Below are 15430 nucleotides of genomic sequence, written 5' to 3' on the forward strand. Positions count from 1 at the left end.
AAGGACATAACAATCAGATAACTTTAATGTAATGCGGTTGTGATTAAAAGTTTATGTTTTAATATTTGAAGTCAAGGTCGTCTGAGTATGATTTGAAAGTCCCCCCAGTTCTTAGTAAATGGGTGGTGTTAAATGCATCTTTATTCTCTATTGTGATTGTATATGGGGTGAGTTACTCATGACTTTCCTCTACTCTTAACCCCTTTGATATTTTTGAGATACGGTTGATTACCCTATTTACTGTTGTTCATTTTGCTAAGTGATAGACTACAATCTCACATTTAGTTTACTGATTTGTATTGAGATTATAGTCTATCAAAGGTATGAGCTTGGAGTGGTGGTTACTTTCCAACACACACAGAGACCATAGGGAACAAAAGTTGCCACCCTTCAGAAGGCAGAACAGTGTCAGCACCTATTCAGAGGTGATATACAGTCGAGTGATACAAAAATAAGGTACAGTATTGTTAATAGTTAAGGTACTTGAATGCATTTTTAAGATTTAACTCCTGAGTTTAGTGTCATTTTAAATCAAATGTTTTGGCCAAAACTTGATTTTCAAATGTGCTAAATCACTTCCCAAAATCATTACTGTTCTTATACAATTAGGTGAGACCCAGCTTCAGTCCTAATAAAAAAAAAAACAGCTAAAATGTTCCATTACTATTGCTGATATATTCTAGGAGTACACATTGGTTAAACTGTGTGTGAGAGTAGCAGATATTTTTCATCATAAAGTAGTTAGAATAAAAGTCACCCATGTAGACCTAGGCCGCAGAACAGACCACATTATTGTGAAACATACATGTCTTATATGTTTAATTTCTTGTTCTGCATCAGGACTGAGCACTCAGAGAGGCCAATGGTTTATCAGAAAGTGAAAAAACAAATCCTTTCTTTTATGACTTTGCTGCTAAAAAAATGTTGCCAAATCAGAAAGGTAGAAATGTTTTTTCTACATAATGTGCAAACAGTATTACTAATGTGTTTGTTTCTCTTCAATATATATCACTGATGTACTGTATATATTCAACCTGTCCTTAGAGAGATCTGCAAGATAATAGAATAGCAACAAGAGTGAATGTTATGTTAAAAATCTTCCACTAAGTAATTGTCATGCCACCAAACAAAACAACATGTTTTAGAAAGCACAATACCGTCTATTGTTCAAAAACAATTCATTGCATCAGATTATTTTGCCTATTGATGCAAACAGGTAAAATATTGCAGGTCTAACTGTACAGAAACAGAGGCAGGGGAGACAATTACCAATAGTTTTGCTGATATAAAATATATTGGCTTTTCAGGTGCATTGATCAGTCATTACACCCTAATAGAGAAGATCATAGGATTGATGGCCACCAGAAACACACATGATCACAACTGCTATGATTAGGACCTTAATTTTGCTACTTCAGTTAAGTATTTACTGAATATAAATGGCAGCTCTTTTGGCACCCTGCAAAAAAGGATGCTAAGCAATTTTTAAATGCTGATGAAATCACTTACAATGGATGCTCCTTATTGATGTTTAAAAGTTTTAGTTTCCTAGAAAATCAGTCGGTCCCCTGAGCGCTGGACCTGGTATCCTGTTTTAGGGTGGCTCTTTTCCCTTGCAGGGTACTATAGAGCCACCAATGTGTATGCTAGTAAGCCATGTGTGTTTCCACAAACACACAGGCACAGCAAGGCAAGCCTCTTCCCTCCCCCCTACTCTCCTCTCCTCCTTCTTCCCTTCTTCCTTTTCCCTACTCTAAGCTAGTAGATAGACAGCTGCTAGAGACTATGTTGTCCCTTATAATCATTTACTGGACATGAAGTTCAGGGAAGCCAAACTTCTTTACTGAAAAAAAGATTGAGAGTTTAATAGTACTTTAACTGCTGGGTTTAACAGTATGCACTGAGCTTAGCTGCTTAGTACTCACTTTGGATGTGTTGCACAGGCTTTGCCACTCCATTGATTTACATTGATTTCTGTGGTGGGCCCAGAGCACATCGCTAGCACTGAATGCTCTTGCCTCTCAATCTAGTTAGTCTTAATCCACTTCTCGACATTTGCAGGATATTAATATACTGTAAATGTAATGGCATTACAAGCTATACCATTGTATGACATTATAAACAATGGGAATGGGTTGTTAAATGAAATACAGAGATATTATATTAATTATTCAACATGGAAATCACAGTTTCACTCTGATCCTTGTTGTCTCACGGGATGCCTCTCATAGTCGGCGCTGGGCAGGATCACTGCATCACAGCTCGGTGCTCAGCTTGTGGGAGGCGCTCACAATTCTGCCCTGCTAACATGAATAGGCTAAATCATGATCCATAGTACATATACAACACTCACGTCCAGTACACTGCAGTAATAGAGTTACAATTATTCCCTGCCAACATGAATAGGTTAAATCATGATCCAAAGTACATAATATGTACATAACATGCAGTTGTACTATGGATCATTTAACCCATTCAGATTAGCAGTGCAGAATTGTAAATCTACTGCTGCATATGTACTGTATATGTGCTACATATAGAATGCACTGCAGCAGTAGATTTACAATTCTGACCTGCTAACATGAAGGGGTTAAATGATCCATAGTACAACTACATGTTATGTACAACTACTATTATGTACTATGCATCATTTAACCATTCATGTTAGCAGTGCAGAATTGTAACTCTATTACTGCAGTGCATTCTATATGTAGCACATATACAGTACATATAGAATGCACTGCAGCAGTAGACAAAAAACTAAGCCCAGCCCCCTTCTTACTCACTGTTGCCTCAATCGCTGTGCCTCACGATTTTCCTCACACGTGAGGACGCCGTCAGCGATTAGCTGGAGAGGAGCATTGCGTCACTGCTGCTCCGTTGGGCGGCGCTCCAGTTGGGGTCCTAATTTAGGTGGCCGGTGACTGCCTGGAGTACCGCCCACTGGAGCAGCAGTGATGCGACGCTCAGCTCAGCGCGGCACGGTAAGTAAAAAAAAAACATAGAGCAAGCTTCGGCGCTTTGTATCGGTCCCGATACCGATGCTAGTACCGGTATCGGGACATCCCTAATATATATATATTATATCTGCAGTTTAGTCATAGCAAAAATAGCAGGTCATCTGATTGCATGATAGCATGTTAATTATGAATATAGTAACACTGGATAAAATAACCAGTTTGTTAGGCAACTCCTTGTACAACAGTGTTTTAGAAGTAGTTATTCACATTCAACTAGATTTGTTCTGTTATGTTGCAGATATTTTACCACTCATCTCAGTAGCTTCCTCAGTTCTTATGACTGTTGGTAACATACCCCAGCATTTATAGCTACATAGTTACATAGTTACATAGTATTTGAGGTTGAATAAAGACATTAGTCCATCAAGTCCAACCTATTAGGATCTCATTCTAGGAGTACCCGTACCCCTGTATATTACGGTCCCTTAAGAAATCGTCCAAAAGTTTCTTGAACAATTCCACATTATTTGCTGAAATCACCGCCTGTGGCAGTGAGTTCCAGACCCTAACTGATCTTACTGTGAAGAACCCCCTTCGCCCCTTGTGCTGGAATTTTTTTTCCACCAATTTTAGGTGATGGCCTCTAGTTTTTGTAACGGAGTTAATTTTAAACAGTTTATCGCTAATGTTGCTACCACCATTAAACATTTTGTACATGGAAATCATATCCCCCCTTAATCTCCTCACCTTTAATGTGAACATGTTTAAATTTAGTAGCCTTGTCTCGTAGCTCTGGTCCTCCATACCCCTAATTAGTTTGGTTGCCCTTCGCTGGACTTTTTCCAACTCAAGGACATCTTTTCTTAGTACTAGTTGTACTACATAAGAACACATAAGTAAGTTACATAAGTGTGTTTTTACGGGACAGGTGTCTCGTTTGAGTTACATGGCTGCATGTTCAATTTGTCATTAAATCACCAGGGTACAGATTTTGAAATGGCAATATATGTGGGTGACAATAGAAGGTCCGACACTGGCATAGGCATGGCTTTTCCAGTTTGAAGTAGATGGCCTCTTTCATGTCTCTTGCCTACCTGTTGCCTTCTCTTCCTTAAGTTGCAGGAAAACTGCTGAGTCTTGATCTACAGAGTCTTTGCATTCATCACTACACTGTGCTTGGGTGTAGGGTCGTTTGAATGTACAAGCCTTTGTGTCGGTGTTTCTGGGCTGGCATAAGGATGTGATGTTTTGTTAAAAATCTTTCAGAATTTTTCTGACAATCCAGCCGCATATGGGATGACTATACTATTTTGTGTGTTCTACTTTTTCTTCTTTTGGGTTGTCCCATGTTATTGGTTGATCTTGAGGTTGTTTTAATGTAAGCCCGGTCTGGACAGTCTTGACATATTTTATCATTACCAGCTTTACTATAAATACGGGTTTATGTTCCTAGAATTCATTAGAACTGAGGACACTTAAATGAGTGGTAAAATGTCTTCGACATTACAGAACAGGAGTCCAATTGAATGTGACTAACAACTACTATATAATTATATACCATGACCTAGATTAATGAAAACCTTTACATCCATATACACACACTGTTACATACTTATATGTGCAGACTACATATTTTGATGCTTTATTACATTTTTGAATGGGACAAACAAATAAAAAGATAAGTAAATCCCCTTAAGAAGAACATATTTAAAAAGGCTTGCCTTGAAAAAAGGTTTTATATTTGTTTTGCAGATGTCAAAAAGTGCTAACACAGAAAAACATGCTTTCAAGAATGAAATAAAGACTAATACATTTTTACTGAACACGGCAGCTTCTACACTTGTCATTGAAATGTAAAGCACAGAGTACAAATGTTCCCAACCACACTCGTTCTATAAAAGCATTGTTTGCAGCAAGCTCTTAAGTATCGTTCATGCACTTTTTTGTAGCGTTGTAAATTATTGTTCTTTTTTTTTTAAACTGCAATGTGTAGAAAGATGTATAATTCTAATGGCACAACTATTTACTGCACAGTTGCACAATGAAAAGTCCAAAAGCAAAGAAATGTGTATTTTATATCATTTTGCACTATTCCCAGCATTTCACAAAAACAAAATGGGAATTTTTTTTCTGACCTAACCAAGACCCCAAAATTTGGAGCAGTCTACTTTAGTTTTATTAAATACAATTAGATAACATAAAATCCAGACTGGCTCACTAAAATTATAAGTGCTGATTATGTTAATTTTAATTCTCTGGTGGCAATCAAAGGTGAAATGTTAGACTCTAAGCCCAATCACTTTCTCTTCTAGCTGCATTCTGTCAAGGATAGCAAAAGTTGTTGTTAGAACTGGATCACTGCTCCTGGGGGGAGCCATAAGCCTAATTATCAATAACCAAATGCTCTCTTTATTCAGTGGTGGATCAGGGAGCAGGGCAATTGCCACTCCCCCCACTGCCGCTTGGCCGGGCTGGTGTTCTGTGATAACAGCAGCCACGCCGAATAATCAGTGCTCGAAAGCAGAGGGCTATGTATCACTGCTCGAAAGCAGAGGGCAATGAAGTCAGCCTTTCCTGGTTCAGATGAACCTTTTATTGATAAAATTAGTATACAAAAATGTACTCACAAAAGAAGCAAGGGTTAAAAGCATCAAATTAACTAATATTCCTTGGCCACTGCACATAAACTTCCAGTCCCTATTCCCATCATTCCAGGAGGATGTACCGAAGTCGGCCGATGTACGGCTGAAATCAGGGGTTCGGCTCCTTTTACTTCAGCTTCGGCCTTCAGCAGCGAATAACCCTCTAAGTGTATTAAAAATCAACCATGAGATCTGGCTGCTGTTGAATTGTTGAATCTGTAGCCAAAAAATTAAAAAGCCATAGGCAATTCATGTAACTTGGATGACATCAAATACCATGCAGCAGAAAAAAATCAACCCCACAAAATACACTTTATCCATTAAGCCCACCAAGTGGCTTAGTGCTGTTGGTGGCCAGGCCTTATGTGACACATCAGGACACTGACCTCATTACCAAAGAGGGTGATGTGTTGAGGTCTATCAGTCATTGTTCATGTAAAAGGCATATTTTGCTATTTTGGCGATATACCAGAATTGCATTGCTCAATAGATGCACATTCCAAAGTGCTTTTTCACATTTGTCAAATTAAATGCGTGTTTGTGCGCTAAATGTTTCCCACACATATACTTTATTTTAGCCTATTGACACACTAATGGCATGTTACCACTAAGCCTTTATTACTGCATTTATTACCTTTATAATGCAAGTTTATATCAGTTTCAGAGTTATCTACAGTTTCCAAGAAAAGATCAGTGCAAAGAGTTCCAATAATTATACAACTTGCAACTGAGAAAGAAATAAAAATCTCAAACTTGATTTTCACCCATTGATGGGTTATTTTTTTAATCATAAAAAAACACAGTGATAGAGAATTACAAATATCCGTTAACATGGAAATATAAGTAATCAGCGTATATTTTGTGTAATTGTATACAAGAGAGATAAAGAAAAGCGGGGCTTTAAAAGTGCCCAAACCATACAGAACGTCCATCAAACATACATGGTTTTGTATAAACGTATATTTAATACATAAAGACTTGGTTACAATTAAAATGTCATTGACATGATACAATGTTACATTGAAATCAAGCTACCTCCTTTTGGTGCCCATACATGTGTACATATATATATAAACCTCCCACCAGTATATTTTGTGTAAAAGTCAAGTATTTAAAAGTTTGTAAATGTTACCACAACCAAACCATTTTATGATTAAAATAATGGACAGTAATGAAATTGGTAAGTATCATACAAAATTGACCCCATAAAACAGGGGGAAAATATTGCATTAAATGTAATTTGTGTCAACTGTAATTTGTAAGTCCATAAGTTAAAAGAAAGCAAACATTTCTTGTTAATATTCACTCTGGGTGGAATATGTACAATGCTGTGAAATGTATTCCTCTTGCTTTAGGCCCTCTGGCAAAAATCAGAGCCAATAAGACTCTTGGATTTATAACTTTCTGTGTTTCTTTTGCTAAATCAATAAGCTGCCCGTGTAACTTGCTGAGAATCTCATATCTTCTCCATGTGGCGGGGGTTCGATGGAAGGTAATTTCAAAGCTATAGGCCTGCTGGGCGCAGCCAGCAGTTCTGCTTAAAGTTGTAAAGTTGATTACTGCTCTAAATAGCTAACTAACTAGTTTACCGAAACATCAAGAGTACAAACACCTCGGGGAACTGTCAAAGTTTTACTAACTTCTGAGACTGATGAAAATATAAGTGAAATTGTGAAAGTGAGTAAGCAGAGAGGTCATCTTCTTCCTGTTACTGTGTCAGCAATGGGCAATTTGTTTACTCAGCGCTGAAGTGCAGATCCATGTAGACGTGTTACAAAATTCAAACGTTTTTAAAGTTTTCCTTTCTAAATCTTCAAGCCCTTGTGGATAAAGATAACAGAGGACCCTGTGCAACCTGTGCTGGAGTAGTAATGTATCTGTTTTCTGTCACCCTCCAGCCTTCACTGCCCACAATCCAGAATAGGCAGCTGACAAAATTCCAACATGTTGTCAAACCCAAAAGAAGATTAAGAGTAAGCAAATGTATAAACTGGGTAGTAACAAAGTAACACAGGCCTAAGCCATCACGTTTATTTAATAAGGCAAAGAGCAATATGCAGATGGCTGGAATTCAGAGCAATCAATGGTAATTAATTTTTCAGTGATCTAACTACAGTAAACTGATTTCTGGTTATTATTGTATTGATCAGTGCAAGTTCGTAGCATTTTAACTGAAATGTATAGTGTTTTTTCTAAATATGGTTAGAAATGTCATTTTTTTTATGTTCAATATTACCAAGGGATTTTTTAAAGAGAGCAAATAGCAACTGATAGGCTCTCTCCTTAGAAAATATGTTCTATAAAATCGGTCACCAACCTTTCGAACCTCATGGACCACTAAATTCATAATTTTAAATCCCGCGGACCACTAATATGAATTTAAAAAATATATATATATATATATATATATATATAGTCTCATATTTTTTGTTTCCTCATATATAAATATATAACGAATCTGCCACTGGCCCTGCCTGCGGCGCCTGGGGCACATGCCCCCCTAGCTTCAGCACTGCCCCCAACCACCCCTGTGCCTCCCCTTCCCCCACACTGAGCCACTATTACCTGGCTTCTCCCCACTTTTTCTATGTCCCACAGCCTGCTCAGTCCTGGTACTGACGAGATGCCCCGCCTCCTGCAGAGCCAGCACTGTACTGACAGCCGTGCATTCCTTGTGACAGCTGCTGCTTGAGTCAGTGATAGGCAGCCCCGAAGCCTCCATGCCACTTCAATGACGGCCCAGTCTGCACGTCATCAGAGGGGCCCGGGGACCACCCAAATTTTCGCACGGACCACCGGTTGGTGACCGCTGCTCTATGAGACCAGTTTGCAAAAAAAAAAAAAACCTTTAGCTAGCACAAAGAACTGTTTAAAAATATGAGTAGTTTTGAGGTTTCATTGGTGAGGAAGGGACGTATTTTAGAGATGTTGCGGAGGTGAAGGCGACAGGATTTGGATAGTGATTGGATGTGAGGAAGAAAGGTGAGTTCCGAGTCAAGGATGACACCTAGCACCTTGACATGGGGGGAGTGTTGGATAGTTGTGTTATCAATCTTATCAATCTTAAGGGAAAAGTTGGGGGAAGGTGCATGGGCGGAAGGAAATATCATGAGCTCATTAATCAAACATTTATAATCCAAAACAGATAATATATTCCATTGTGTCTTTCCATTGTAAATGCTTATACAGATATATTCCTGTTCATCATTCCACTGTTAATGCTCATACAGTTACAAGAGCTACAAAAGCATATACATTTATTTAATACGTTTTATTTGTAAACTTATGCTCAAGTTTAATGGGGCATGCCGAATCACCAGATCCTTCTCTTTCATAAAATATAAGGTTTGGAAGCCTTGATCAAGAGTGCAAAGTGTATGTGCATGTGCAAAACTATGCTGACCACCTAAGGTGAAAAGGGCCGGTAGTGTCTGGCAGTGAAAGGGTTAAAAGCTACAATATTTTACAGCTCCTGCAATTAACGGTGTAAGATAATGTTGGATCAAGAAGCATTTGTGCACAGTTAATGAAAAATTTTACATAGGAAATATAAATAGATTTCTTCTTTGCAAACTCAGATTTAGAATAGGTATATTTAATTGTAATTGTAGTCTAGAGTAATGAAATAGTCTAATACAGCACAAAAATGTTTATTTTAAACCAGAGTCATGAGCTGCTTATTTTCTCTGTTGCAGTTATAAAAGTACATTTTGGAAGCTTGTCAACCTGGCTACATCTTACACGCTAATTTGTTTACTGCAACCATTCACAAAATCATTTTCAAAGCAAATTAAACTGTGATTATGTGCACATAGAACTTTGTGCAGTACATATGCTTGGTGTATAATTGAATATCTGCCATATATTTTCCAGCATTGCTAACGAGGGACATTAGCCATTAGAATAAAATATTTTACCTGACTTTCAAACTGAAAAGACATCAAGAACATGCTCCAGAAAGCATCGAATATTCTACTGTGTTACACCTGTGTGACACTTTCTATGCAACATTATAAACTAACCTTTTATATAAAAGTCTAGAGATGTGCAAATCGATTTATGGGAATAGGAATTCGGTCTCTGTGTGGCATAACGGCCTTAATAAAGAACTATTATAATACTAAAAAGTATACTTTTTCCTTATTGGCCTGATAATGTCAGAGGGGGGAGATATTATTGCCCCATTACCCACTGTGGCATTAAAAGTTAGATCCCCATTGGGTGTTTCAGCATTAAATTCCTGTAAGGAGGTCAGGTGAGGCCTACCATTTTCTCAAGTATTGTACTGACAATTGGCTACTTGAACCAGATTTCAACCACATATACAGTTTCCAAATTTAGTAGGTTAATTGAAATAAATGCCTGACAGACAGGGTAATAAACTGCCCTCCAAGAAATTGTTAGTGGATTTTCCATTACTCAGTTATCTCTACTAAAGCTTGAGTCTGTAACGCAACAGCGAAGAGTCTCTTGTGGTCTGGATCACAACTGCGGAGTTGAGCTGGTCAGTATAAATATGGTAGTTCAGGTTTCCGTTCGGCAATATACGCTCTATATGGAGGGAGAGCGATCGCCTGAACTGTGAGGCATCATTCACCACCGTAACAAACAAAGTAATTATAAGCACGAAATAACTATTGCATTACCGCTTGCAATTAATGAAGTGCTCAACGAATGGTAACAATTTGTAGAACCATGGAAATGTACTCGGGGTACGATTAGACCCGTAGTTTTGGAATCACTCCTACAACAATCCGGTATTCTACCCGCAATGATAGATAGTGTTTGCTCATGACAGACCAATCAGTATTTATATGTGCACTTAAATAGTCACTTGCTAGAATGGCTATTGGTTGTATCTGTATTAAGACGTACTGCAACTGACATGCAACATGGAATTCAATAACGCACGGATGCACTAATAGCAGTCAATTGCAATACACTGTAACCCCAGGCTACTTGCGGTTTGTGGTTCAGAGACAGAGGGAGGATCCAGAGTCCAGGCAGCAGTAGATGGGGCCACTGTCCATGGAAGTCCTTCTTGGGATCCTGCTAGGCTCTGCTGCTGACACTGCCACGCAATCCCCGTAAGGAGCAGGGGTACCACTTGAGATGGGAGGGGTTAGATTCCTCCAGCTTCCACAACACTAGGATGCTGAGCAATTGAATTCCCCGCCGTTTTATCTGACAGCCAGACGTTAGGGGGGAGGAGCGAAGCAAAGCCAACAGCGTTACAGCGCCGGAGAGACCCGACGCCGCTGGAGTGGGCGGAGTGGAGAACGCTTGCTGGAATGCGGAAGGGTAAGTCTATTACAGTCAGTATTTAATATCTAATAAATAACTTATGTCAAATGTACATTGCATGACCTTTATGCCTCATTCACACAGGTGGCAAGGGGAGGTAGAAGGTTGATCCACCTTCTACTGCCTCCCAACTTTCAAACATGACCATTGCAGTCAATAGTACCACTTTAAACATCATATGACTATTTTCTGATATTCTCATAAAATAATTTTTCTACAGCGCGATTCATGCCCGGAACACACTGGATCGCATAAACTAAGCCTCCTGTGTTCTGGGCTGGCAAGGGGCGTGGTGGTGCCATTCATGTCAACCACAGACACGCTTCCCGTCTGCAGTGCGATCGCCCACACTAGAACGCATGGTACACAAATGCCCTGCATTCCGGGGTGGTGCGATAGCAAAAAGTAGTGCATGCTATCGCAGAAAGCAGGAAGCTATGTTTATGCCATTCAGTGTGTTCCGGTCACGAACCATGTTGGAATGCACTGGATATGGTGTGAACCGGCCCTTAAGCAATCTATTTTTTTCCTTTATTTAGAATAGTATTTTCTTTTGGGGGGATATAGTTAGTGTAGTTTAGGTGTTTTTATTTAGGAGTATATTGATAAAGCTGGTGGTCCTTTAAGGGGTGGGAACCGTGTGGCCAGGCACTCCTGTGACCACAAAGTTGTGTGCCTCTCTTCCCCACTACAATTGGAGAAGAGAGAAGGACTCTGGTCACAGCCACAGCTAATCCTTGGGCCCTACCCCCCAGCATACAAGGGAAAGCTGGAGCACTGGAGGAGTTTGCAATAGGAGGAAGCCCAGGAAGGAGAGGGGTAGGAGTGGCTGCTGTGAGGAGAGCTGCCTAAGACCCAAAAGAGCAGAGAAGGATAGTGTGCTGTGCAAGAATCCCACAGTGGAGAGAACTGCAGAGGACACGAGCCAGGAGTTCCAGGGGTTGCTGTTGTGTGCTGTGTGCAAGGAAAGAACGTTTGTGAGTGTGGGGAGTACTGCCTGGAACTACCAGGAGAGGCTGTGCTGCTATGCTGATCCAGGGGACCCCAGTGAACCCCAGGCAAACACGTGGGTTTAAAAAGAGAGCCTAGTAAGTTGTGTGATCTCTCGCCTCACCCAAAGACGTCTATGCAACATCAGTGGGGAAAGACTTTTTGGCCATCCATGCTACTGCTAAGCTTTCTAGCTGCTACTGAACTTTGCTGCTATTAGGAGAATCAGCACAGGACACTTGTTGAACGGCCTTCTGGATTACAAATACTCTCAAGTTGACAGAGAGCATGCTGAAAGTTTAATATACATTATTATTAGTATTACAGTAATACCTTGGTTTACGAGCATAATTTGTTCCGGCAGCATGCTTGTAATCCAAAGCGCTTGTATATCAAAGCAAATTTGCCCATAGGAAATAATGGAAAGTCAGATGATTCGTTCCACAACCCAAAATATTCATATAAAAGTGATTACAATACTGTACTGTAATATAATACTGTACAAAATATAAAGAAAAATAAACCAATTACCGGTACCTTCGTGGCTAGTGTGAGGGAGACAAGAGAGAGGAGGATTATTGTGCACGACGACTTTCACTATCACTAACGGAATCACTTCTATCTCTTGACTCAATGGAATCTTTTTCATTTCGTGAAACCTTAACAAGGAATCTATCCAATGTGACATTGCATTGTCGATAAACAGACTCATAGCTCGCACTGCTACAGCCTTATTCGGGTGGCGCTTTTCTACAAAATGTTGCTCTTCTTGCAAGACATTGCTTGTATATCAAGGCAACATTTTTCAGAAATGTTTGCTTGTCTTGCAAAACACTCTCAAACCAAGTTACTTGTAAACCAAGGTATTACTGTATTATCATCAATATTAACTGCTACAGCCTTATTCGGGTGGCGCTTTTCTACAAAATGTTGCTCTTCTTGCAAGACATTGCTTGTATATCAAGGCAACATTTTTCAGAAATGTTTGCTTGTCTTGCAAAACACTCTCAAACCAAGTTACTTGTAAACCAAGGTATTACTGTATTATCATCAATATTATGAAAGAGTTTAAAGTTTTTTAGTCCTAGAAGTTGAGCAGATTTATGCAGACATATACAGATGAATTATATACAGACATACAGATGAACTTTAGATGAACCCTAAGAACCTACACACTTGGCACGTGTCCAGTCTATGTAGTGGGGCTGGAATAGAAGGGTCTTAAACAACTTTGGAGACATACAGTACTGTTTGAGGAATATGAGATTAGGGCAAAACCCACCCAGCAACCTTTTTCTCAAACCTGTCCCCTCCACACTTACATGACATCGATGATTGTCCACGCCGCCGGTCCCTAAGCGTTCCTCTCTTGCCCAAACTTCCTGGTTGTGGGGGGAAGATGCAGATGGCAGAGGAGCCATAGGCGGAAACACATTTTAAGATATAAAAGTCAGTGGATGACTTAGACAGCTAGCATCTAGTCATACCAGAATTATGCTTTTTGGGTGGAATGACACTTTAAGAGCCCATCCGAATCTCTACATTTGCCAGAGGAGTAGAATGTGTTTTATCGCAAGTAAATGATGGAATACTTCAAACTGCATTGCTGTCTATGTAGGCAAAGTAAAAATGTGTACAAGAAAAGTGCATTTATAAAGGTGTATTTCCAGGGGCATTGCTTGCTTTTTTCCCACCTGATGTAGCTGGGGATGTGTGTTGGGCTGTTGTCTGATGGTGCAAAATCAGTAGGGGGTGCTGGTGGAGAGTGACGTTGTTAAGGTTCAGGCTGGGTGATGTGTAAGAGCTCTGCATCTCCCTGCCCAGCATCCTGCTGAGCTCCTGGCAACCAGTGACATCACTGGTTCCCAGGTGCTCATCGGGACACCAGCAAGAGTGTCTCAGGTTGCTGAGCGGAGAGATGTGAATGACCCTTACACATCTCCCTACCCGGCTCTTAGCAACTTGGGATGCTCTGGCAGGAAAGGGGGTGGCAGGACTCTGCAAACATTGGCGCTCTGCCTGCCGTGCCCCCCCCCCAACCCAAAGAGATGCCATCTGAAGTAACAGCCTCTAGCTGCCTCATTGTAGGGATGGCCATGTATATTCCTATAAGTTCTAAGTCTCTCCCTAACGAACAGCTACAAGTTGTCTAAATCTATTATTTACAGATTTACAGCAGCAGTGAGTCATTTCCTGTTCCACCACAAAATCAATACAGTGAATAAATGATTGAATAATATGGCCCCTTTTTAAAACAGCAGGTTGATAAAATATGCTAATGTACTAAATGGAAAATGAAACAGCCAGATCATGTGCAATCTAGCAGTCATTCAGCTCCTTTCAGCTGCCGCCAGCAAAGAGAAACATTCATTAAACAATCTACTAAATATAAGAAATATCTGCCAGTTATAACAGATTAAACTGAGTATGGAGGAAATGGAATGTAGCAATACTTACCTTGTATCTGTCTGTGCCATCAGCCTGTATTACAGGCGGCAGTAAAGGAAAACTAAGAGTAATTTGGATCCAGAAACACACTGCTCATCCAAAAGAGGGACATTTGAATCTTTCATTACAGTTTTTTTTTTTATCTTCTATATGTGAGTGGGTTTTATGGCTTTGTAGAGGAAATTAATAGTGTACTGTGGGGCTGTATTAGGAAGTATCCTAGAACCCAGAGAGAAACATTGGGTGTAAGCTGAGTATTTAAACAGAATCTATAGAAGACTCTCCTGTTGGATGCTGTTTGTGGCTCTCCGCAGTTACTCCTCCCTCTTCTTCCCATCTCCGGTGCTGATCAGTCACTATGAAAACTCATTAGCTTCCCCAGGATGGAGTCTCCGCTCCTCACACTAGGTGCTCTTCTCAGCACTATGGCAATGATCTCTAACTGGATGTCCCAGACCCTCCCCTCCCTGGCTGGGCTAAATACAACGCGTATTCCCACCAGCAACTCTCTGGTAAGTGCATGCACAGCATGACTGTCTCATCCTATACCTGAAAGCCTTTCCTGCTGCAACATCTTTGGTTTAATCATGTTTAACTCTTTCACTCCTCCCAAACAATATAGAACGTGAAACAAAACAGCACCACTGGATGTTTTGCCTTTCATCTGATGTGCTTTCAGTGTATAGACACTGTTTTGCTCTTAAAAAAATATAGGTTCAGCACTAAGTTATGCCATATTAAATGAAAGTGGTGAACAGTATTCTTTAAGGATAACTTTTTAACTTTAACGAGCGTCCTGAGGGAGCAGTTATGCCTACACTGGCTGCCGCTCTCAGAGGCAATCTAGGTCTTGGATGATTTTCTTTGATAAAGCTTATTCGGATTACTATTTTTCTAATGTTTCATAAATTTTTAGCTGTGAAAAGGTGCAGATGATGAATTATTTGCAACATATTTGGAGCTGATTCCTGTGCAAAGGGTTAATTTACGCATATGATTGCCAAATTAAAGATGGAACAGCGGCTCTGTTTTCTCAATGTGAGATTTTAAAGTAGCTTCATTAAGTATTTAACAAGGGATGTTTCA

The 15430-nt window shown here is 39.9% G+C and overlaps 1 protein-coding gene across 3 annotated transcripts in view; it reads left to right on the forward strand.

Annotated features, from left to right (window-relative positions):
- Positions 1 to 15430, forward strand: part of OLFM3 (olfactomedin 3) — a 179741-nt gene that overhangs the window by 79006 nt on the left and 85305 nt on the right. For 2 of the 3 annotated variants that reach the window (XM_018558291.1, XM_018558290.1), the window contains exon 1: positions 14728 to 14856. The exons of the other annotated variant lie outside the window; for it this stretch is intronic. In XM_018558291.1, the coding sequence (XP_018413793.1) occupies positions 14728 to 14856 (129 nt within the window). Of the gene's footprint in view, positions 1 to 14727; positions 14857 to 15430 lie in introns of those variants that run through there. 3 annotated transcript variants of the gene reach the window in all.

This window comes from Nanorana parkeri, unplaced genomic scaffold (genome assembly GCF_000935625.1).
Source record: "Nanorana parkeri isolate BGI_ZX_2015 unplaced genomic scaffold, ASM93562v1 scaffold330, whole genome shotgun sequence".
NCBI classification, from domain to species: domain Eukaryota; kingdom Metazoa; phylum Chordata; class Amphibia; order Anura; family Dicroglossidae; genus Nanorana; species Nanorana parkeri.